Source organism: Micromys minutus (assembly GCF_963924665.1).
Source record: "Micromys minutus genome assembly, chromosome: 32".
Taxonomy (NCBI): domain Eukaryota; kingdom Metazoa; phylum Chordata; class Mammalia; order Rodentia; family Muridae; genus Micromys; species Micromys minutus.
In genome coordinates this window covers 1713871-1739756 of record NC_137967.1, presented here as the reverse complement: position 1 = coordinate 1739756, position 25886 = coordinate 1713871, and the positions used below count along the sequence as shown (strand labels likewise).

Genomic DNA, 25886 nt, shown 5'->3' with positions numbered 1-25886 from the left:
AGCAGCCCAGAGAGTCGGGTTTTGGAGAAAACCATCCAGAAAGTCACACAAGAGACAAAAAAATGGTTTAGAACTTCCCCTATGTGGCAGCATTTGGCCTGTAGAATGAAACTTGCAAACACTTCTTAAATTCCAAGTTCAGGGACTTCCACCTCAACATCCTCCACCCGCGCTTCTAAAAGCCAGAATCCGGTCACAAGATCCTTTAGCTGGGAATAGATAGCAAGTACAGGTGGCCATCGGGGACTCAGGCATCACTCGTTGCCCCCCACCTGCTCCTCCCCACCCACTTGCTGGAGCGAATCCGTAGTGGTTGTTTCCCAAGGAGGGGCTGGGAGCACTCCGTGACACCGTCTAGGTCTGGTTCCCCCAGGAAACAGACCCACGCACACGGGCTGGGCGGCTTCGGACCCGGCCCGGCCCGGATGAACTGTTGCAACTTGGGCAACCCGCAGCGCGGCGCAGTGGCAGAGGCGGGGTCGTGAAGCCGTGAGGTGCCTGTAGCCGGGATCCTCGCAGCTCCGGAGCCCAGGAGGCGAGAGGGATCCGCACAGCCACCCAGAGCAACCTGCGGGAGTGGCGGGGCCCCACGCTCCTGCCCTAGTTCAGGGGGAGCGCAGCCGCAGCGGGGTTTAGGGCCCCAGCCCCGTGCCACCGCCACCGCGGTGGGGGGTGGGCTGGGGGCGGGGCAGCCGGGGTTGCCTTCCCGGGCGCGATCCCCGAGCGCGGCACCCGGCGCCGCCGAGCCACCTCCCCTGCCGCCCGCCAGCAAGTTTGGCGGCTTCGAGCCCAGAAAGCCACAGCTTTCTGAAGCATTGGTTTCTTGTTAATGTTGGTGCGCCCTGCTTGGCGGGGGTCCTCTGGAGCTATGCCGATGGATGTGGTTTTAGTTTTGTGGTTCTGTGTATGCACCGCCAGGACAGGTAAGCAAGGCTGGGCGTTAAGAGGGATATGGGGGAAGGTGGTGGTGATGATCGTGTTGCTCCCGGTTGCTGTAACCCGGGATTACTCTGGTTAAGAGAGACGCGGAACCTAGCCCTGACGGGCTAGAGAAGGACAGCAGCGTGCCTGGGTCTCTCTGATCGCCTAGCACAGTAAAAACGTTAGAAAAGATGCTCTGGTGAGCGTCCTCTTCCCTGAGGACGCAGCTGTGGGCATTCAGTGTGCGGGGTGCGGCCGAGTGGTCTCACCCTTGTGTGGCTAGCAAGCAGCTTCCCGGTTCTGGGGAGTCAGAACCCGCTGCAGCGAGGCCAGCGATCCCTACATCCTTGAACTTGCAGGGTGCGGTGGACTAGGGTGTCCCCCGAGCCACGGGAGTTCCACCCGCAGAGGGAGCGCGTGCAGCAAGCAGGCTCGGCCAGGGCCGGGGGATCCAGACGCCGCACGGGAGGGATGGGAGGGAAGCAGGGACCTGCGAGCTCTTCCGTGGCTCTCACCTGGTTCCCGGAGGGGAACTCCAGGAGTGTTCTCCCTTATCAGCTCCCCGCCCAAACAACCGAGCGAACACTTATAAGGAGGGAGATTGGAGCAGTGGAGACAACCAAAGATTTTCTCACCCCCTAAACCGTGTTTCTCCTGCTATCATCAAAGATTGCGGGGCGGGACCGGGGGCTAAGGAAACTGGCCTAATGGCCAAGTCCCTACTAGGATTAGCCTGCTGGAGGTGCCGTTGTGAGGTCTCAGCAGAGTCCCACTGTCCTCTTTCCTCTTCCACTGGGTTCCCTGACTCCAGGTCCCTGGGGTTCATGAACGTAGCCTACTTCACAGGAGGCAGGAAGGAGCGCGCCTTAGGAGGGGTAGGAAGCCAACAGGGCCAGGAGTAGAAGAGATAGTTCTTGGTAGCCAGACGTCAGTTAGACTCATTGCCCACAGACTTCCGATCCCTAGAATGCATGCATGGCTGTTCCTTGTCTCCGTGTCCCTTCACCACCCTCATCTTCCCCTCTGAAGGTTCAGTCTCCTTCTCAGGCCAGATAGCTGGTTTACCCCGAGAAGACTGAGGAACCCACCCCCTCTTCCTTGACTTAAAAAGTTCCCTCCCCTTGCTCCCTTGGGCAGTTAGGAGTCTGGGAGCTTTTAGATGCCCTCCTTTACTTGCTAGGACTGAAGTGGACTAAGGCTTTCCTTTGCTCCTAGAGCGACAGGGAAACATTTCTCTGGGGATAAAAGAATCTCAGCGTCTTCCCAGAACTCCCTCTGCAGCTGATAGACCCAAGGCTAGGTGGTGCTTACTACAGTTCTTGCAACTAGAACAAGCCCCACAGGGGCTACTAGTGCTGGGCTCCCCAGGGAGGAGGCTCGAGTTGCTGGGGGCATCCTACAGAGAAGGGGAAGACAGGGAGAAGACAGACTAAGAAGCAGCCTGATGATCATTCCATATCATTCCATATCATTCCGTATTACAAATGCCTCCCTCCTTTGTTTTCATTACTCCTTTGAAAAGTTGCCAAGAAAACCATGCTCTTTCAGCATTAGGCTGAGTTTCCATTACACTTCAAATTCTGATGTGTCTTTTCCCCTCCTTACAACCCTGCCCCCTTCACAAACATCTTGAACAAACAGGTAGCTTATTAAGTGTGTGTGTGTGTGTGTGTGTGTGTGTGTGTGTGTGTGTATGTGAACACGGGGTGGGGGGAAGAACTCTGAACTCTGTTCTTGATGATTTGGAGAACTTACAGCTAAGCTGAGAATCTAGGTAGAAACTGAATAAAGTGGGATGCAGTCAGGCTCAAGAAACCACTGTGCAAAGACAGAATGGGTCTAAGATGTACCAGCTCCCCAGCCTGTCCCAAGCATGGTGCAAGGCCAGCCCCCTGTGCTTTCTGGTAGCAATTACTTGATTGCCCGAGGCTGCACATTTTTCATACATAAATTGTTGGAAGAATTAAGGAAATGGAAGAAATTATGCCTCGCATGTTTGCAGTTTCTTGTAGCTGGAGGGAACGTTGTGGAGGGGTTCTGGAAGCAGCCTCTTTGGTTTTGCACAGGAAGCCCCATCCTCCCCATCCCCCTCATCCATCTTTAGGTTGCTGAGGCCAACTGGTGATTGCTGTATCAGGATCTAAACAGCTGCTTTGGAGAGTTTGTTTGTTAAGTGAGACAATTGTTGTCTGGGACATTACCAGTCCTAGATGAAGTAAACATGTGGCCCACTTAGCTGCTCAGATATCACCAGCTTTTAATGGAAATGAATAGATGCTATCAGGCACATTTTAATTAAAGCAAGACTGAAGTGCAGAGGTAGCTTCACACACAGCCATCAAAAGGCAGGTGTTATGAGGAAGCTGCTCACATCGCCCTGGCTCAGAGAACCTTTGGGGCACAGAGTGGTGATGGGGTGGGGGTGGGGCTCATGTGTTTTTCTCCAGCTCTGGTTTCCTGGTACATTGGGGTATATGGATGCGCAGAGTAACACAGGTAAGAGCATTCTTCATCCACAAGCTGTCTCTTGTACCTTGGAAATGCTAGTGGCTTAAACAAGCTCTGTGCTTAAACCTTTCTTGCTTTCCAGGCTGTTTTTGTTGGGGGGGGGATGAGGAGGGGGCTGTCACCAGGGTAAAGAGTGAAGGGGATACCCAAAATATCAACACCCCAAAATATCAGAGCCTTCTGCTGTGAACTACTGGAGAGGAGAGGTTTTTCTATTTGAAGCAGTTCCCAGGTAGTTCAGCATGAGCCCCTACCCATCCCCAACCCTATCAAGTATGTGCCAACTTGTAGAAGCATAAAGTATATTCTTCAATAAAAATCACTTTTCAAGGTATTAAGAGATCAAGCGGCCATACACTCCTGTTATTAAAGGAGGTTGTAGAATCTTTTTTCAGTGTTCCCCTTTTTATCTTTTTTTAATTAGATACTCTGTATTTACATTTGAGATGTTATCCCTTTACCCTGCCCCAAGATCCCATCCTGCTCCCCATCCATTTGCCTTCACAAAGGTGCACTTTCTCCACCCCATTGCCTTGGCATTCTCCTACATTGGGGAAACATGCCCTCCCTGGAACAAAAGCCTCTCCTCACATTGATGCCAGACACTTCTATCTTCAGCTACATAAGCAACTGGATCAATAGGTTTCTCAAAGTGCACACAGAGGTTGGTGTTTTACTGCATGGGAGTTTTGGAGGGTTTGGTTGGTTGATAATGTTGTTCTTCCCATGAGGTTGTAACCTCTTTCAGCTCCTTAGGCCCTTTCTTTAGCACCCTCATTGGGGTCCTCGAGTTCAGCAGACCGATGATTAGCTGCAAGCATGCTCAGCTGTATCTATATGACTCTAGCATAGTCCCTGAGGGGGCATCTCTGTCTGGTTCCTGCCAGTAAGTACTTTTTGGGATCAGCTATAGTGCTTGGGTTTGGTGACTGCATATGTGGTGAGGTCCCTTCAGTGTCACTTTGCCATGGACCAGAACAGCAGCTGCTGCCTTGAGGCAGATTAGATCTGAAGCTAGTCAGGCCAGGACTCTCTGCTTGGAGGTCAAAGGCAAACTGAAGGGCTTTGGGCCAGATCTCCTTAGCCAGGGCTGAGGATCAGCCATCAGTGGTATGAGCAACAGCGGGTATCCCAGCTACAGTGAGTTCCGGGTACCAGCTCAGACCTCAAGTGTTTCTGTCATGTTCCCTGCTGCTGTCCAGGCTCTGAAAATATCCTCTCCCCGGGAGCTTTTTATTCTGCTTAATTCTCATGCCCACTTTCAGCCATTTGTAGAGCTGTTATGTCAAGAGAAGAGAACTTTAATAGAGTTTCCCACAGACTGGCAGGAGCTGGCTGCACGGCCAGGAGACAGAGGCTCGGAAATAAAACACGTTTGGTGGAGCCGGCCTCTCACGTGATGCGAGGTTCAGGAGAGGTCATGTAGATGGCTCCTTATTAATGGGTTTCCTGATTCCCCGCGGTGTGTGCAATGTGTTATTCTCTCAGCATCGGGCATCGTCCTGAAAGGGACTAATTAAAGGGAGAGAACGAAACTGCATCTGGAAGCCTAATCGGTTTCTTTTTTTCTGTTTGTATGGCATGTGAGGGAGAGACACCCGAGCTTCTTCTTTAGCTTCTGTGGGGTAGAGGATCAAGGCTGGAACGGTCTGGAGAGCCTTTTGAGACACATGTGAAGGAAACCCCAGCTGAGGATCTCCTGTATATAGTCTGGGCCTGTCTGTAAGCTCATCTCCCAGACCTCAGGTGTCAGGGAGGTCACACTGTCCTTTCTCTGGATGAGGAAACTGAGTTTCCCAGGAGCGATGCTTCTCAGCGATGGAGGAGGGTTTGTGCTTCCACAATATGTCCTGGATGAAGGACACTGTGCTCTCATTTGAGACGTTATGATGGTATTTTATCAACTCCACAGGCTCTGTAAGGCTTATTGTATTGCACACCCCCTAGGCTGAGAGGCTGGTGTATTTTTTTAGTTGAACATTGTACAGCAAAGCTACCCCCAAGTTGTACTTTAAGGAACAATTACTGTGTTCAAACGCATTTATCCTGGTCTGGTGTTGTCTTATCTAGACAGGGTCTAGCTGACTACTACTTGGCATTCTGGAGAGTTGTTTGATCTCTGCATGCACTGTCCTCATGGGCCAGGGCTGTGATCTCATCCTGATGAAGGAGTCCCACCATCTGAGCACATTCAAGTCTCTGCTCTTGTGAGCAAAGCCACTGACGCTCCAGTAGCCAAGACAGGGGACATAGCTGAGTCCAGAACAGAGGAAAAGGGGTCCTTTATCTGCTTTAGTAGAAAGAATTGTGAAGCCACGCTGCCCAGAGGGTGGACGCAAGACGGGTAAAGATAAGAAGCCAGTGGTTCAGTTAACCATTGTGCTGGCTAGTTTATGTCAACTTGACGTAATCTGTAGTCTTCGAAAGGAGGGAACCTCAGTTGAGAGAATGCTTCCGGAAGATCAGGGTGTAAGCATACAAGTCTGTCAGACATTTTCTTAACGAGTGATTTGTGGGGTGGGGTCCATCACATTGTGGGTGAAGACAGCAGGCTGAGCGAGTCACAAAGAGCAAGTGTGTTACTAGCATTCCTCTATAGCCTTTGTATGAGTTCTTGCCTCCAGGCTCCTGCTATGAATTGTTTCAGTGAAGTGTAAGCCAAACGAAGCCTTTTCTCCCCAAGTTAGTTTTGGTAATAGTGTTTTATCAAAGTACTAGTAATCCCAGCTAGGACTACTAACTGTAGTCTATTTTTTCTTGACTCACCTGTCCCTTTGTCTTCTCCTGGCCTATCTTACTGCCCTGAGGTCATACCTGCCACAGTGAGTGCCATATACCCCCACATTATGTAAACGACCCTGTTCTGAATTAAGAGCCTGTGGAACTCCATGTGCTGAAGGGGCAAGAGAGATGTCTGGCTAAGAGCACACATACCAGCCATTTACCAAATTCCTGGCCAGAGAAAGACCAGCTTGTAGGTCCTTTGAGATTACTTTAGATTTAATTTGTGCTCTATAGGATCAGAACAGTATAGATCAAACTGAAATACTAGTTCCTTTCCTGTCTGTTCAAGGTGATCACAGTGCTGCTGGCATCTAAACTCACAAGTCCTGACAGCCCGCTCATGGGGCTGTGACTCAGGGAGACAGAAAACCTTGCCCAGCTTTTCTTTGCTCAGAGCAGTGAGCAAAGGAGTTGGGATGTAGTGTGAGCAACACCACACAGGTGGATGCTTAAAGATAGACCATATTTGAAATGTAAATTAGAACATAGCCATTCTTCCCTTTAGCACAAACTTCATAGTACTCCAAGGATCACCCATTAGATCCATGAGATCCAGCTGGAAGGCATTTTCTCAACTAGTGATCAAGGGGGGGAGGGCCCAGCCCATTGTGGGTGGAGCCATCCCTGGCCCAGCCCATTGTGGGTGGAGCCATCTCTGGCCCAGCCCATTGTGGGTGGTGCCATCCCTGGGCTGGTAGACCAGGGTTCTATAAGAAATCAGGCTGAGCAAGCCAGGGGAAGCAAGTCAGTAAGTAACATCCCTCCATGGCCTCTGCATCAGCTCCTGTTTCCTGATCTGCTTGAGTTCCAGTCCTGACTTCCTTTGGTGATGAACAGCGATATGGAAGTATAAGCTGAATAAGTTCCTCCCCAACTTGCTTCTTGGTCATGATGTTTGTGCAGGAATAGAAACCCTGACTAAGAAGACAGCTAGTGTTTATGAGTCTGCAGGGCCCTAGTGAGTGAGCCAGCACTCAGATTCTCCATGGTTTCTGCCTTGACTTCCCTCAGCGGTGGATTGTGAATACCGTTTTACTACATCAGAAAGGTGTTTTGCTTTTGAGCTCCCCTGCCCCATACCCCTTCTGCTACAGGCCAGTCTTTCCACTTCTCTTCTGTTTCTAGAACACTCCATGATGTTTCTGACTTGCACCTACTGTTACCCACATGTGGACATGCTTTCTCTCAGCCCTGGCTCTGCTCACCTTGATTTTTAGCTTAAAACAACCTAGTCAGGTGCCCCCTACCCCCCTAAGCTTTTTTCCCCTATCCTCCTGATACTTTCTGGTATTTATTGCCAAACTATCTTCTTAGTTTCTTCTCTCTCAGGCGTGAAAACTCTGAGACTGTCCTTGGTGCCTGCATCATGCATGTGCTACATTGTGCTACATGGGACCCTACGCCCAAACTGCTGATAACTGAATCACAGTGGATGTGAGAGCTATCTTTGGGTCATTGGGTAACTGGTTGCATTTCAAGGAGACAATTTTCGCCCTCAGCTCAGAAGGTGTGTGTGTGTGTGTGTGTGTGTTTGTGTATGTGTGGTAGACAGGGCCTGACAAAACCCAAGAGGCAGTTAAATGCACCTTGCCTTTCATTTAATCTAGTTTCTGCCTTGGCAAGACCTGTTTCAACTCTCAAGCATCCCTTCTGACCAACTTTCTGATATGGCTGCAGCTTTTGTTTCCTAGTGGGAAAAGGGGAAGGGAAGGGTGACTCTCTTTTCCTCCCCAACCTATAAGCAGCAGGGGTAGGAGGGGGGCAGGTGAGGCTGTGGGGGTTTAGAAAGTCCTGATGAATATTCACTGAGACTCTGTGGGACAAATTGGGTGCCTGCTCTCTGAATCCCGCCTGGGTGACTGCATTGCCATTAGGAGGAGTTGACAGCTGTTGCTGATTAAAACATTTCCAACGGAGCAATCAGAACCCACTATTGAGATGCTAAGTGGCGCTAAGCAAAGCCTTCATGAATGGCTTCAAACAAAGTCCCACAGAGTGATCTGTAGACTTATTAATACATGTAATTGAAAATCACTTTGCAGTCAGTCATGAATGTGTCTTTCCACACAGCACTCTTCCGGGGTAAGAGACACCCTCGGGGGGTCTCTCCTTCCCAGGCAGGGGATTCAGCCACATTTATTCCCTAGTGAGAGGGGTCAGGGACCCTTTGCAGGGACACACGTGCCTGTTAATCTGAACCTCCCCTCCCCCCCAGTAGGGACAGGAGTTCTCCCTCCGTTTCCTTCCGGGTATCACAGTGGTGGTTTTCTGGGTGATGGGGGGGTCTCTGCAGAGTTTGCGGAGTTAGGTCTATGTCTCAGGCCACAGCCCCACACCTACCATCCTCATCTTCACACCCCCAAAGTCTAGAGATCCAACATTTCTTTGTAATTCACTAAACAGCAAGACTGTCCTGAGTTGAATTCATTTGGTGACAAAATGGGACCTGAAGGGATATTGGGCTATTTAAATCTTTGTTTCAATTAGGAGAAAACAGAACTTTTATTTCAAATTAGAAACACCCTAGAATTTGATTATAGGCTACTGACTTTGCAGAGAGTGTTACATAGAACATACCGTGTAGGCTGTATTTCCTTTTCAACCTGTGATGTGTCCTGAATTCTGAAGCTTATTTGGCCCCAGAGAGTTTCAGTGTGGAGTTAGCCATGGAGTGGGGTCATGGCAGGGTACAAAGAAACCGAGCTCTGAGCTCTGGGAGGAGTTGCAGGGTAGAGTTATTTCCCTGTTTTTCTCAGGGCAACTCCATAGCACTCCTAACTGCCTTGACTGAGTCCTGGCCACCCCTCTCTGTAATCCGCACAATGTGTATTGCTGCCTGCTTAACCACATGAATCTGTTTCTCCCCAGTGTTGGGCTTTGGGATGGACCCTGACCTTCAGGTGGACATCATCACTGAACTTGACCTTGTGAACACCACCCTGGGAGTCACTCAGGTGGCTGGACTACACAATGCCAGTAAAGCATTTCTATTTCAAGGTAAAAGGGCATGTCTTTTTAAAAATTTTTGCATGGGGTAAGTGTGGGAGCAGAGGAGGAGTCTGTCTGGGGATGTGTTTACCCTCCTGGTTTGGGGATCACCTTTGCTGCTTTTCTTGGTGTTGTTATCCTAAAGTGTGTGATAAGCAAGGGGTGTTCTGAGAGTGAGAGAGGCTGGTGGAGGTGTGGTGGAAAGATATTTGCTTTGGCAGTGAACTGTTCACCCAAGGACTTTGGTGGGGACCCGTAGTGGGATTAAGTTGCAGAACTTTTGAAAGGTGCTGCTCAGCCATGCTTGGCTTACAGATCTCTTATGTCATGATTGTTTCTATCTTTGATGTATCTACGTCTCTGTCTCATCTGTGGGAAGAGTATACTCATGGCTACATTCTCTTTGGACGAAGCTGTGCCAACTATATACCCGACTATGCATCATCTAACAAGCCTTCTAAAGTCAAGATAGAATAGTGCTTCAAAGTGTGGCCTCTTGATTGGAATCGCCTCTTAGCTTTGCCACCAAGGCCTGTGGCTTCTCTGCGCCTTGGTATCCTCATCTAAATGACAGATCTCCGCAGCACGTCCCTCGTGGGGCCTCTATAACAATGCCTGATGTATAGTTCTTGTTTAGTGAACACTGGCATTGTTTTGGGATTCTTCTGTGTATTATATAGCATGCTAAGAGTAAAGAAGATGCATGCAGCCCCTGCCCAAAAATATAAAATATAATGCAGAAATTACCCAATCCTACCAGTTGTTGTCAAATCAAAGTGGCTTTGCTTATCCAGGAAGGGGTCATATAGACTACAAGTCAAGGGTAATGCAGACAGGTCTGATTCTGTTTGGGTGAGAGACAGTGGTCACCAGAGAAAGGTCACCTGGAAAGTGTGGCAGGTCCACAGGGACTTGAAATCTGAAAGGAAGGCCTGGGGTCAGAAGAGGTGGAAGTCTGGCCATGATGTTCAGCAATATGTAGAAAGGCCTTTAACAGAAGCCACCAGATGTGCAGAACAGCTGGAGGGTGATGAGTGTCAGAAGAAGTTGGCATTGCCTATTTATCTTGGACCAGCCTTCAGCGTCGATATTTGTTTGACAGGCAGCATGGGTTTGAGTACTCTGATAGCTTATCCAGTGTCCGTTCTGGTAGGTGGGAGGCTGCGTGCTCCTTAGATGTTGTGCTTTAATCTCACAGCAAGCATTTAATCTCACAGGGATCATTGCAAAGGTTAAAGCAGGAGAAGCATGTGGCTTTGAATTCCCTATGGAAATGCCTGACAAGGTTCTTTCAGCTCACCCTTCTTTGAAGACAGTTGTACTGGTTAGATTTTCATTGCTCTGATCCAAACAACTTGAGGCAGGAAAAATTTATTCTGGCTCACAGTTTCAGAAGGTTCTGTCTGTCACAGGGGTGGGAGGGTGAAACCGCTCACCATCATGGCAGCCTGGAAGCAGAGAGTAAACCAGGGAGGAGTGGGGATTAGTAAACACCAAGTCACTTGGTGACATCTTCCTCTAGCTAGACTCCACTTGTTAAAGCTTCACTAGCTTCCCCAAATCACACCAGCAGGTGGGGAGCCTGGGTTTAAAATGCAGGTCTATAGGGAACACACCATATTCAACACAAATAACAACAGGGTTAATTTACAACCTCAAAACTGCTATTGCTGGATGTGATTTAAGATATTCACTGTGTGGATAGCTAACAATTGTTATGTGTCTGCCACAAATCTACAGATGTTGCATAATGACTTGTAGCAAAACTATAAGTGTGTGAATTCCTTTAGTGACTGAGCCTTCCATTTTAAATTTTGAAACAAGGTTTCACTGTGTAAGTGAGGCAGGCCGGGTGTTTGAAATCCTCCCACCTCTGGGTGCTGTGACCACAGACATGTACTACCGCACACAGCTTTGGGAACATTTAAAAGCTGTGCTTTGGTTTTGATTGATATGTAGCAATTGTGTGCATAGTAATGTGTGCCCGTGGCCAGTGTGTGAGGATCAGGCCAGGCTCGGAGCATGGCCATCACCTCTGTCATTTCTTCCTATTCCATTTTTGGAAACATTCCAAATCTTTTCTACCAGTTACTTTGCGGTATTTAATTGGGTACGGTCAACCATAGCTATGTTACTTGCTGCAGAACATTAGAAGTCACTGCACCTGCCCAGCTGTATTCACTAGGCTCTTCCTCACGCCCTGTCTCTCCTTCCCAGGCTCTGGGAAGCACTATCTTATGCTAGGATCAATTTCTTAGTTTTCCCATATGATGCCAAGCCTGCCGAATTCGGGTCTGTCTCTTTGGTGCTGAACAAATGCTCCTTTCTTTAATGCGTATTCTTCCAGTGTTTGTTGAGAACTCGGTTAGCTGTAGGAACCTGGCTCTGTTTCTGAGTGTTTTATTCTGTCAGTGGTCCAGGTGTCTGTTCTTATGCCAAACATCATGCTGTTTTCATTAATACGGTGTGTCTAACAATCTCAAGATTCTTAATGGTCTCCTACCCATGAGAGACAGGAGGCTCTTCTACACATCTTCCTACCTCTATTTCTATCACCCACATGGCCAGGGAGACCCAGTCACACTTGATCTCTTCTAAGAGATCCCTGGGTGGGTGATGAACTTTTCTGGCCCTTTAATCCTTTCAAGACTCTATGGAACACTGTTCTATGACACTTGGCTTCCCCAGGGTCAGTCTTATTTTGTTCTCCCTTGTGATGGAGGCAGACCGAGAGTCCTCCAAACGTCAGCCCCTCCTTCCTCTGTGATTAGCAGTTCTTGCCTCAGCCTCTTTCTTGCTTCTAACAGTTCACTCAAGCAGCAGGAAGTCAGGCTCCCTCGTCTGTCCGCCTGTCCATCTGTCTGTCCATCCATCTGTCTGTCCATCCATCCATCCACCTGCAGCTACTCAGCCAACAGTCACTGTTGACAGGTGTCTTTTCCAGGTCACTGCAGAGCCAAACTAAGCCTGCCTTTCTGTTGCTCTCTGAAGATTCCTTGTTTTCTTGTCGGCAAGGTGCTCCTTGTTTCCTCCTCAGCCTGTAGGAGCGGTGGCCTTTGAGCATTTGCAGCTGTACATAGTTAACAATGCTGGAATATTCTCAGAGGTGGTGCAGGCTGTCTTCTGTGCTCTCTACTGTCTTCTCAGAAGTTCTATTAACAGTCCGTGGAAAGCATTTTCCCACCACGCCCTCACACCCTTCAGATATTTTTGTTTGTTTGTTTGTTGTTATTTTTGATACCTAAGTCAACACCTTTCCCCAATCCTTGGGTATTAGTTATAGCAGCACCCCAACTTCAGACATCCACATAATCTGTGTTACTTATTTACTGTGGCTCTAATGATTGACCACAAATTTAGTTACAGCACAATGTAGTTATCTTCTGATTCTGGACATCGTAAGCTTACAGTGAGCTCTCAGGAACTGATGTTGGGGTACCAAAAATCCCATGCTCTTCATGGATACCTGAGCCTTTCCCACATTTCATAGCTACCATCCTCCTGGACTTGAGCATGTGTGTCTGCCGCTACACTGCCCCTGCCTCTGCCTCTCCCATAATGCCTTGCCTCCTCTGTCAGGTCTCTTGTGATTACACTGGGCTCGTTCAAATGAATCATACATGACACAACAGTGGTGTCATTTCAAGATTCAGAAAGTTATCACAACTGGTTTCTTCTGCCAAGTGAGACAACTTATGTACTCAGTGATTAAAGTGTGGACATTTTTGGGAAGGATGCTATTCTGACTACCCATTGCTGGATAGAAACGTGAACTACTGTGCTGTAAGTAGTTAAATCTCCCTCTGTGGAAGAGAACTGTCCGGAATGTGCAATGGCTGTACCTCATGTTTTAGGGGAGCCATGCTGAACAAGTAAAAAGAAGCCTGTGAAATTACATGTGTAACTTTATTGTGAAATATCCTCATTTCAACATGTGGTCGACACAAAGTTACTGCTAAGACGTTTTACCCTTTGTTAGCAAAACCTTCAAAATTCTTCAAAACCTTCAAAAACAAAGTCATGATTACCTTTGGAGATTTCACCTGTACCAATCAATATATATGAGACTTTATAATATTTAAAGCCCAAGCCAGACTTAATAACTTATTCCATTCACATATTAGATTAGAACTTGATCAGCTCTGTTGAGGTCTGATTGGCATGTTAATTGTGCATAATAAAACAATATGATATGGTGATTCTGACCTACGAGTACACCCATGGAATCATCCCCTAACACTTAAGGATATAGCTGTCACTGCAAGCCATCACCCATTTCTCCCCATCTCTGTCTCCCCAAACTGCTGTTCTGCAATCATTCTAGACTAATTCACACACTCTAGAACTTTCTGCAAATAGAATTTTATGGTGCTTTCCTTAGAGTGCATATAGAGCTGGGTCTTGACATTTTATTATGTGTTGGTTACTTTTATGTCAACTTGACACAAGTTAGAGTCATTTGAGAAGAGGGACTTCCCAGTACTAGAAAAGTAACTAAGGCATTATTTATTGATTTACTTATCTGTAAAGATTTATTTTTATGCATATGAATCTGTGTCCACATGTATGTCTGTGCACCACATGCATGCAGTACCTATGGAGATCAGAAGAGGGCGCTGGCCTTGGGTTACAGGTAGTTGTGGGGCATCTAGGGGATGCTAGGACCTGAACTCAGGTCCTCTGGAAGAGCAACTAGTATTCCTGGTTTCTGAGCTACCTCTTCAATCCGCCTTTTTATTTTTTAAATCAACAGACAACCTAAATCTTTTTATTATATATTTAGTTTATATTTAGTGTCGATATTTAAATTTCATTAAAAAATTAGATATATTTTATTTACATTTCAAATTTTATCTCCTTTCCTGGTTTTCCCTCCACAAACTTTCTATCCCATCCCCCTTCCCCCTGCTTCTATGAGGGTGTCCCCCCAACTTCTCCCACCTCCCGTTCCTGTCATTCCCCTACACTAGTGCATCAAGCCTTGGCAGGACCAAGGGCTTCTCCTCCCATTGATGCCCAACAAAGCCATCTTCTGCTACACGTGCAGCTGGAGCCACAGGTCCATCCATGTGTGCTCTTTGGATAGTGGTTTAGTTCCCAGGACCTCTGGTTCACTAGTATTGTTGTTCTTATGGGGTTGCAAACTCCATCATCTCCTTTAATGCTTACTCTAACTCCTTCACTGGGGACCTCGTTCTCAGTTCAATGGTTAGCTGTAAGCATCTGCCTCTGTAGTTTTCATGATCTGGCAGAGCCTCTCAGGAGACAGCTATATCAGGCTCCTGTCAGCATGCACTTCTTGGGATCAGCAATGTTGTTTAGGTTTGGTGGGTGGATCCCTAGGTGGGGCAGTCTCTGGATGGCCTTTGCTTCAGTCTCTGTTTCAAACTTTGTCTCCTTATTTCCTCCTGTGGATATATTTTTTAAAAGATGTATTTTATTCATGTTTGTTTGTTTGTTTATTTAATGTATATGAATACACTGTAGCTCTCTTTAGACACACCAGAAGAGAAAATCCGATCGAATTATAGATGGTTGTGCACTACCATGTGGTTGCTGGGGATTGAACTCAGAACCTCTGGAAGAGCAGTCAGTGCTCTTAACTGCTGAGCCATCCCTCCACCCATCTTGTGGATATTTTTGTTCCCCCTTCTAAGAAGGACTGAAACATGTATACTTTTGTCTTTCTTCTTCTTGAACTTCATGTGGTCTGTGAATTGTATGTTGGGTAATCTGAGCTTTTGGGCTAATATCCACTCATCAGTGAGTATGTACCATGGGTGTTTTTTTTTTTTTTTTTTTTTTTTTTTTTTTTTTTTTTATGATTGGGTTACCTCAATTAGGATATTTTCTAGTTCCATCTATTTGTCTAAGAATTTCATGAAGTCATTGTTTTTAATATCTGAGTAGTACTCAATTGTGTAAATGTACCACATTTTCTGTATCTGTTCCTTTGTTGGAGAGCATCTGGGTTCTTTCCAGCTTCTGGCTATTATAAATAAGGCTGCTATGAACATAGTCGAGAAAGTGTCTTTGTTATCTGTTGGAGCATCTTTTGGGTATATGCCCAGGAATGGTATAGCTTGGTTCTCAGGTAGTACTATGTCCAGTTTTCTGAGGAACTGCCAGACTGATTTTCAGAGTGGTTGTACCAGCTTGTAATCTCACCAATAATGGAGGAGTCTTCCTCTTTCTCCACATCCTCACCAGCATCTGCTGTCACCTGAGTTTTTTATTTTATTTTTTTAATTTTAGTCATTCTGACTGTTGTGAGGTGGAATCTCAGGGTTGTTTTGATTTGCATTTCCCTGATGGCTAAAGATGTTGAAAATTTCTTTAGGTGCTTCTCTGCCATTTGAGACTCCTCTGTTGAGAATGCTCTGTTTAGTTCTGTGCCCCATTTTTAATTGGGTTATTTGTTTTGTTGGAGTTTAACTTCCTAAGTTCTTTATGTATTTTGGATATTAGCCCTCAGCTGGATGCAGGGCTAGTGAAAATCTTTTTCCAGTCTGTAGGTTGCTGTCTTGTTTAGTTAACAGTGTACTTTGTGTTATAGAAGCTTTTCAGTTACATGAAGTCCTATTTATCAATTGTTGACTTGGGACCTGAGCCATTGGTGTTCTGTTCAGGAAGTTGTCTCCTGTGCCAATGTGTTCAAGGCTCTTCCCACTTTCTCTTCTAGTAGGTTTCATGTATCCAGTTTTATGTTGAGGTTCTTGATCCACTTGGAGTTGAGTTTTGTGCAAGGTGATAGATATGGATCTATTTGTGTTCTACATGCAGACACCCAGTCAGACCAGCACCATTTGTTGAAGATGCTTTCTTCTTTCCACCGTATAGTTTTGGCTTCTTCATCCAAAATCAAGTGTCCATTGGTGCATGGGTTTACTTCTGGGTCTTTGATTCTATTCCATCAATCAACATGTCTGTTTCTGTACCAGTACCATTCAGTTTTTATCACTATTTTTCTATAGAACAGCTTGAGGTCTGGGATGGTGATTCTTCCAGAAGTTCTTTTATTGTTCAGGATTGTTTTGTCTATCCTGTTTTTTTTTCCCATATGAAGTTGAGAATTCTTTCAACATCTGTAAAAATGTATTAAAATTTTGATGGGGATTGTATTAAATCTGTACATTACTTTGGTAAGATGGCTATTTTTCTTGTTAATCCTACCTATTCCTGAGCATGGGCAATCTTTCCATCTTCTGATTTCTTTTTCAATTTCTTTATTTAGGGACTTGAAGCTCTTGGTGGACAGATCTTTTACTTGCTTGAGTAGAGTTATATCTAGATATTTTGTATTATTTATGGCTATTGTGAAAGGTGTTGTTTTTCTAATTTCTTTCTCTGTCTATTTATTATTTGTATAAAGGAGGGCTGCTGATTTCATTGAGTTCTTTTTGTCCCTGGCCCCTTTGCTGAAGGTGTTTATCAGCTGTAGGAAGTCTCTGGTAGAGTTTTGGAACTAGCTTATGTTGTCACTATCATATCCTCCTTGAATAGTGGTACATTGACTACTTCCTTCCAATTTATATTCTTTTAATCTTTTGCTGTCTTATTGTTCTAGTTAGAACTTCAAGAACAATATTGAATAAATAAAGGGAGAATGGGCAGCTTTGTCTTGTTCTTGATTTTAATGGAATTACTTTAAGTTTGTCTCCATTTAATATGATGTTGGCTACTGGCTTGTTGTATATTGTTTTTGTTATGTTTATTATATATGTGCCTTGAATTCCTGATAGCCCCAAGACTTTTAACAAGAAGGAGTGTTGTCTTTTGTCAAAGGATTTTTCAGCATCTAATGAGGTGATTTTTGTGTTTCAGTTTGTTTATATAGTAGATTACACTGACAGATTTTCACATATCAAACTATTCCTGCATCTCTGGGATAAAGTCTTCGGTGAATAAAGTTTGTGGTGAATGATTTTTTTAAAAAATATATTCTTGGATTTGGTTTGCAAGAATTTTACTGAGTGTTTTTGCATCAATACTCATAAATGAAATTGGTCTGAAGTTTTTTTTTTTTTTTTCTTGAGTCTTTGTGTGGTTTAGGTATCAGGATGGCTGTGGGCTCACAGAATGAATTAGGTAAAGTTTCTTCTGTTGCTATTTTGTGGAATAGTTTGAGCAGTATTGGTGTTAGCTCTTTAAAGGTCTGGTAGAATTCTACACTAAAACCATCTGGTTGGTCCTGGGCTTTTTTGGTTGGGAGACCTTCATGTCTTCTTCTATTTACTTAGGGGATATGGGACTGATTAGATAGTTTACTTGATCTTGATTTAACTTTGTTATGTGTTACCATATTTTCCAGTTAGCACAGCCTTTTTGGATTTCCTGTTTCTCTTGTTATGTATCATTTTTTCATTTCTGATTTTGTTAATTTGTATACTGGCTCTATTCCTTTTCTTTAGTTTAGCTAAGGCCTTGTCTATTTTGTTGATTTTTTTCCAAAGAACCAGCTCTTGATTCTTGGTCTTGTTCGTTTTTAATTGGTTGATTTCAGCTCTGAGTTTAGCTATTTCCTGCCCCTCTATTTCTTTTATGTATTTGCTTTTTTTTTTTTTTTTTTTGTTCTAGAGCTTTCAGGTGAGCTGTTAAGTTTTTAGTATGATATCCCTTCGGTTTCTTCATGAAGGCACTTAGTGCTATGAATTTTTTTTTAACACTGCTTTTATTGTGTCACATAAGTTTGGGTATGTTGTGCCTTCATTTTCATTGAATTCTAGAAAGTCTTCTTTATTTCTCCTTGACCAAATTATCATCGAGTAGTGTTCAGTTTCCATTAGTATGTAGGCTTTCTGTTGTGTCTGTTGTTGAATTCCAGCCTTAATCAGTAGTGATTTGATAGGATGTAAAGGGTTCTTGTGTCTGTTGCGTCTTGCTTTGTGCCTGAATATGTGATCAGTTTTGGAGAAGGTTCTGTGAGGTTATATTCTTTTGTTTTTGGGTGAAAGATTCTGTAGATATCTGTTAAATACATGTGATTCATAACATCTATTAGTTTCAGCGTTTCATTTTTTTTTGTTTAAATGACATGTCTATTGATGAGAGTGGGACATTGACAACCCTCACTATTATTGTGTGGGGTTCAGTATGTGATTAGAACCTTAGTAAAATTTCTCTTACGATTGTGCTTGTTCTTACATTTGGGGTGTAGATGTTCAGAATTGAGGCACCATCTTGGTAGAATTTTCCATTGATGAGTATGAAGTGTCCTTTCCCATCTCTTTTGATAACTTTTGGTTGAAAGTCTATTTTATTGGATACTAGAATGGCTACTTCAGCTTGTTTCTTGTGTCTGTTTACCTGGAAAACTTTTTTTCCAGTCCTTTACTCTGAGGTAGTGTCTATCTTTGTTTCTGAGGTGTGTTTCTTGTATGCAGCGGAATGGTGGCTCCTGTTTATGTATCAAGTCTGGTAGCCTTTGTCTTTCTATTAGTGAATTGAGCATGTTGATATTGAGAGATATTAATGACAAATGATTGTTAGTTCTTGATATTTTGATGTTAAAGGTGTGTTACCAAGTGTGTGTGTGATTCTCTTCTTTAGTTTTTGCTATGAGTTGATTAATTTTTTGTGTTTTTTTGGGTGTAATTACCTTCTTTGTGCCTGAATTTTTCTTCTATTATCCTCTGTAGAGATGTATTAATTGAAAGATATTAAATTTTTTTTTGTGACAGAATATCTTGGTTTGTCCATCTATAGTGATTGAAAGTTTTGCTTGTTGGTATAGCAGTCTTGACTGGCATCTGTGGTCTCTTAGGGTCTGCCAGGACCTGGATTTTAGCATCTCTGTTGAAAAGTCGGGTATAATTCTAATAGGTCTTCTTTTGTTACTTGACCTTTTCCCCTTACAGCTTTTAATATTTCATCTTTGTTCTGTACATTTAGTGTTTTGATTATTATGTGGCAGGTTGATTTTCTTTTCTGGTCCAATCTATTTGAGGTTCTGTGAGTTTAATGTATGTTTATAGCCATTTCTTTCTTTAGACTAGGGAAGTTTTCTTTTATGATTCTGTTGAAGATGTTTTCTGGCTCTGGAAATCTTCACCCTCTTCTATCAATTTTATGTTTGGTCTTTTCATTGTGTCCCAAATTTCCTTGATGTTTTGAGTTAGGAACATTTTACACTTGGTGTTTTCTTTAATTGTATCCATTCCTTCTATGGCATCTTCTATGCCCAAGATTCTCTCTTCCATTCCTTATATTCTGTTGGTGATGCTTGCATCTGTAGTTAGTTTTCTTTTGTAGGTTTCCCATCTCCAGATTTGCCTCCATTTGTGTTTTCTTTATTGCTTCTATTTCCATTTTTTAGGTCTTGGATCATTTTCTACATTTTCCTTGCTGGTTTGATTGATTTTCCTGTACTTTTAAAAGGGACTTATTTTTTCCTCTTTAAGGGCTTCTACCTGTTTGATTGTGTTTTCCTTTCTTTCTTTCTTCTTTTAAAAGATTTATTATATCTAATTACACTGTAGCTGTCTTAAGACACACTAGAAGAGGACATCAGATCTCATTACAGATGGTTATGAGCCACCATGTGGTTGCTGGTATTTGAACTCAGGACCTCTGAAAGAGCAGTCAGTGTGATGAACTGCTGAGTCATCTCTCCAGCCCTGTATTTCTTTTCTATTGCCTTTAAAGGCCTCTATCAACTTCATGAGATAGTACCTCAAGTCCTGCTCTTTAAGTGTGCTAGAACATCCAGAGCTTGTTGTAGTAGGAGAGCTGGGTTCTGATGGTATCTCATTGCATTGGCTTCTGCTGATCATGTTCTTCCTCTTGCATTTCTTTTTGTCCCACATTTTTTAATTGGATATTTTCTGCATTTACACTTCAGATGTTATCCCTTTCCCACAATCCCATCCACCCTCCTCCTCCCCCCATTACCCCCATGAAGGTGCTCCCTCTCCTAATCACCCTCTCCCACCTCAGCACCTTGGTGTTCCCCTACACTGGGAAAATGAGCCTTTATTGAACCAAAGGCATCTCATTCCATTGATGTCAGAAAATTCCATCCTCTGCTGCATAAGCACCTGGGGCCATGGGTCTCTCCATGTGAACTCATTGGTTGGTGTTTTAGTCCCTGGAAGCTCTGGTGGGTTTAGTTAGTTAATAATTTTTTCCTTCCCATGGGATTGCAGAACCTTTCAGTTCCTTCAGACCTCTCTCTTGCTCCTTCATTGGGGTCCTTGCATTCATTTCGATGGTTAGCTGTAATCTGTATCAGTATGGCTCTGGCAGAGCCTCTGAGGAGGCATCCATATCAGATTTCTGCCAGGAAGCACTACTTGGCATCAGCCATAGTGTGTGGGTTTAATGGCTGCATATGGGATGGATCCCAACGTGAGGCAGTCTTTGGATGATCTTTTCTCCAAAACCCTGCTCCTTTCTTTGTCCCATTATTTTCTCCCATGAGTGTTTTGTTCTCCCTGCTAAGAAAGACTGAGGCATCCACTTTCTGGCCTTCCTTCTCTTTGAACTTCATATTTTCTATGGATGGTTTCTTGAGTATTCCGAGCTTTTTGGGCTAATATTCGCTTACAAGTGACTGCATACCATGAGTGTTCTTTTGTGACTGGGTTACCTCACTCAGGATGATAGCTTCAAGTTCCATCCATTTGCTCTTGCATTCCTACATCTAGTTATCTCTGAGGTTGGTTGGCCTGAGTGTTGTTTGTTGGTTTGGGCCTTCCTGAAGGCAGGTGGAGGTGTCCTTACAGGTTTAAGCAGGCCTCCTGGGAAGCAGGCAGAGCTGTGGGGTGGGGCACAATGTACTGCTCCTTGACCGCTGCTGCTAAGGGTACAGAGCAAAAGGAAGATGGAGCTGTCAGACTTACCTGGGCCCTTGAAGATGGGGTTACTGGAGTGGGAAGGTGAGACCTTCCTGTTTAAATTTCCTGTTTGCTTTAACAATATCAGGCTGGTTCCAATATTATTAGAAGTACTTCCATGTGATTCTTTGTTGTTGTTAAGATGAATTTTATTTAATTTTATAAAAGGGATTTCATGCATATGCACAATGTATTTTAATCATATTTATTCTCTTACCTTTTATCCTGATTTATTCCAGATCCACTCATTCTCCCACCTACCTCCCATCTTCATGTTTTTTTTTTTCAAAAAAATTTTTTAATAATCTGCTGTGTGTAATTTGTGCTGCCCATTTATTCATGGAAGTGGAGTCCTTCATTAGAGGCCAACCTACTCAGGATCACCCCTGCTAAAGAAAACTGACTCCCACTCTCCCAGAATCCATCAGCCACCAGTAACTCCTCAGTTAGGGGCTGGTGAGTCTCTCCCCGTTGCTGGGATGGTGACTGGCCTGCTCCTGTTTATGTCTCCTGTGGAAAACCACAGCGCCTGTGCATTCACCAGATCACTGTCACGTTTAGGAGCCACCATCCCCATTCTGCCTCTGGGGGAGGATTTTATCAAAAAGGAATTATTCCTCACTCTCAGTTTGAATTATTGTAGTGTAAATGCATCTGAGGGCTTTTAGGCTTTACATATTAGAGAAGCTGTTTTGATCTCCACTGGGTTAGGGATACACTGTTGAGGCTGTTCTTAAGTGTGCCAGTAGGTGTGTCTTTCAATGTCCTTACACCTCAGTTTCTGTGACAGGAAAGGGAAGGACCATTTGTGGGAATTAAACTCCACTGGACTTGGAGTTCCTCTAAAAGGTCAGAGTGTAAATCAGAAGGTTGACATTCTTTCCTTTGTTTCTACCTCATCTCTCACCATCCCATGCACAGCTATGCCTGCATCCAAACGTGGGGTGTGTCTCTGCTGGCATGTTCATACTGTGGATAAAGCTCAATAGAAAGCTCAGGAGCTGCTGCCTCCTCGACTTTGGAGCCTGGTAGGACCATTGTCTTTGTGCAGTGACTTGGATTAGCAAGAGTTTTATTTATCTTTTATTTGAAAAAAAAAAAACCACACATTTTGTTAAATGTGTGGATCCACTGGGAGAGGAATGGATAATTATGGGAAGGACTAGCATGTGTTGAAGCTGAGGGAAGCCCTGAATACCAGCACTGGACTTTCAAAAGTCACTTCGCAGTACCCCTGCTTTGCTTTGAGTAGGACTCAGGACATCTGAGAGTCAGGAAGTGTGACTTTCCAGGCCATGTCTCACGGCTAAGCAGTTCCACGTCCGTGTCCCCTGGTGTTAAATGTATAAAACTGAATTAGATGAGATTGGCACATTCAAGTATGACCACAGACAGAAGTAAATTGGAATAGTCACTAGTACAAGTTCTTTACAATATTGCTTTCTCTGCCACATAAAGTATGACTTTTTAAGGAGATGTTTGAGGAGGGTTTTTAAGGAAAGAAGAGATGAGATATCCCACGTAACTTGCTGCATAAAGTAAGAGAGAACATAGACTAATGCAGGTTCCTAGGTTTTGGGCTTGGTCCTGATGAAAGACACAGAGTGGAGGTCAGTGTGTAGAAGGGCAAACACCACATGAACTCTGATGCTCCAAGGAAGAGAAAACTATCTTTCAGTCCTGTTCAGGAAATAATTTCTACTTCCTGGGAGGCCTGAGAAAGAGGAAGAGATGGGCAGTATCTCATGGGAATCAAATAGCCGATTTCTGTTTGCAGAACACCCCTGCATTGTAGCTCTTTTTTTTTCTTTTTTTTTTAAACGACTTTATTTTACAAAACAAAGGTAAATGTACAGATTTAAAACATTTTTTTGCTTAAAATTATACATTTTTGTCAGTACTGTTTTTTCAGATATTAAAATAGTTTTTACATAAAACTATGTGAATATATTTTTTAGTCAGTACTTGATTTTTTCAAAGGCTTGACAGTATGCATTGAAAACCTAATAGTTACAATGAGTGTAAAGTACATGCAAAACAAAACACAACATGGAAATAGTCAAAGTCTTCTTGTTTTGTAAATATTTTTTTTTGTTTTGTTTTTTTTATTTCTTGGACTTCATACAGTCTGTGAGTTGTTTCTGGGGGAGTGCAAACCTCTGGGGTTAGCATCCCAATATCAGTGACTGCATATTATGTCTGTTCTTTTGTGACTGGGTTATCTCACTCAGGATGATCTTCTCTAGATGCAGCCATTTTCTTAAGAATTTGGTTAAGTCATTGTTTCTGGTGGCTGAGTAGTATTCCATTGTGTAGCATCGTAGCTCTTAATGCTTAAAAAAATCTGAGGAAAATGAAGCTACCCCAAGGGGTTGTTTAATGTCGATCTTCCAGATTCCCCGACATCCACCGTTGCCCAAGTCTGAATTGTTTTTTCTGTTGATTGGATATGCCTAGTCACTAATTGCCTCTGGGAACATTTATAAGTCAACCTCCACTTTGAATGGAGTGATTTAGTACAACTTTGCATTTAATCAATTAGTGGAGTGGTTCAATTCACATACTGAGTGTCTCCCAAATATAGGTGTTTTTGCTCTTGCCAAGTAAAAAGTCAAGCAAGCTTTGAGTGGGTTTTCAAGTCCCTCCCTGGGCCAATTTAACACCTGCACCAAATTGGTCTAGAAAATAGTTAATGGCTATGTGAGTAGATGTATGTAATGGAGCAGATAAACTCTGTGTTTATTCCCTGGATCTGCAGTCACAACGTCCACATTAAATCGATTCTCTCAATCATACTCCTTTTCCCATCAGAAGCACAAGTGGAAATGATTAAGAATCTCTTAGGAGCCTTTATCTAAAGGAGCCAACTACCCATGAACAAACTGACCTAGGACAATCAGTTAAGACTGCCCAGAATTTGCATCCACTTGGGGTATTGAGTAACGGTAAAAAGACTGATTTAGACAAACAACCTGTTTAGAAGAGAAAAGTAAAAATTAATGTTAATTGGTATTACCCTCAGGAGTAGCTCCTAGAAAAGCACACAATTTTACATTAAGAATATGCACAGTCAATATCTACTGTATGCCAAGCACTTTTCAAAACATGAGAGGGGTAATGTATTGAAGAGTCAAAGAAAACACACTGGATTGATGCTCAGTAGATAGAGCAAGTCCTGGGAAACATGGGGACTGAGCTTCCCCTCTTGAGAGCCACTGAAGGCTGGCTGAGCATCGTAGTCAGCCTGTAAGCTATCGTGAGGCAGAGACAGGCGATCCCTGGTAAGATGGTTAGTTAGATAAGCTACTCTGTTAGCTCCAGCTTCAGTGAGAGACCTGCTTGCAGTCAACAAAATGGGGAACAACCAAAGGAGATACATGGTATCACTTTTGAGCTCATGCACTGACAGGCTTTTGCACACACATTCCACACTGTGGTACGTACACATAGTCATGTATACATTGTCAAGAAAATGAAAAAGTAAATCAGAGGGAAAAATGCAAATAAAAAAACTGTTAAGTATATGTCTCCTAGATAACTTAAAATTAATATATTCAAGTTTAGGAAAATATTTTAGTTGTTTTCTCCCAAGGAGTATGTGTTTATACTGTTTAAAATGTGTGTGTGTGTGTGTGTGTGTGTGTGTGTGTGTGTGTGTGTGTGTATGTATGTGCATATGTATATACAGTGTCTGAGGTGGTGTCAGAGCCTATTTTGGTCAATTGTAAGCAATCATGTAGATGCTGGGAACTGAATCTAGCATGTCTTCCGCAAGACCAGCAAGTTATTTTAACTGCTGAGACATCTCTCCAGTTTCAATTTGGTGAATTCAATCTACTTAATTCTTAGTAAAAAATCCATAGTAAAAAAGATCTATGTCATCTGTGCTGGGTTTCTATTTCTTTTGAGGCAAAAGAAATCCTTTCTCAGCTTTACCTTTTTCATTTTCTGGACAACGTGTGTAGACTCGTGAAGCACAGTGTGGAATGTGTGCATGTATGTGCAGGAGATTAGAAGTGATATCAGTTGTCTTCTTCGGTTGCTCAGTGGGTAGTCCTGGAACTTACTATGCACACTAGGCTGGACTGGAATTGACAGAGGTCTGTCGTCTTCTGCCTCCCAAATGCCAGAGTTAAAGCTGTGACTGGCACACCTGGCTCTGGACTAGATGTTCTCTTTTAAAGAAATAATTTCAACTGTTGTATCTTAACAGTTAGGCTCTGTTTTACTGTTAGGTTGCTGTGAAGAGACACCATGACCAAAGCAATGGTTATGAAGAAAACATTGAATTTGGGGATTGCTTATAGTTTGAGGGTTAGTCCATAATTCTCACAGTGGGAAACAGACAGGCATGACACTGGAGCAATAGCTGAGAGTTTTTTATTCTAATCTATAAGGAAGCAGGGGAGAGGGGAGGAGGGAGTGGAGAGAGAGTAAAGGAGAGGAGGGGAGAAAGGAAAGGAGAAAGAGAGGGAGTGAGGAAGGAAGAGGGAGGAAGAGAGGAGACAGGGCCTGAATTGGTCCTTTGAAACATCAAACCCAAGCTACAGTGACATGGTCCTTATAACAAGGTCACACCTCCTAATCCTTTCCAAACAGTTCCATTAATGTGGGACCAAACGTTCAAATATATTAGCTTATGGTACCATTCTCTTTCAAACTCCCACAGGCTTGCACACTGCCTTTGTGTGCATGTTCTGTTTTCATGTTCATGGTACAGATGAGACAAGAGGTAAGTTCCCTTAAGCATATGTTGACGATTGTGGTAGATAGAATTTTACTTGGGCACTGATATTTGTAGGTTTTATCTTAGACCCAGTCCATTTATAGCTGTTTTCTGGTATTTCACGA

The 25886-nt window shown here is 43.8% G+C and overlaps 1 protein-coding gene across 3 annotated transcripts in view; it reads left to right on the top strand.

Moving 5' to 3' along the window:
* Positions 1 to 844: 844 nt before the first annotated feature.
* NELL1 (neural EGFL like 1) overlaps positions 845 to 25886 on the top strand; it is a gene marked incomplete at both ends in the record, with an annotated part of 772717 nt that continues 747675 nt past the window's right edge. For 2 of the 3 annotated variants that reach the window (XM_080908376.1, XM_080908375.1), the window contains 2 exons: positions 869 to 923; positions 9082 to 9210. In XM_080908376.1, the coding sequence (XP_080764502.1) occupies positions 869 to 923; positions 9082 to 9210 (184 nt within the window). Of the gene's footprint in view, positions 924 to 9081; positions 9211 to 25886 lie in introns of all 3 variants that reach the window. The other variant, XM_080908377.1, reaches the window with a different exon arrangement.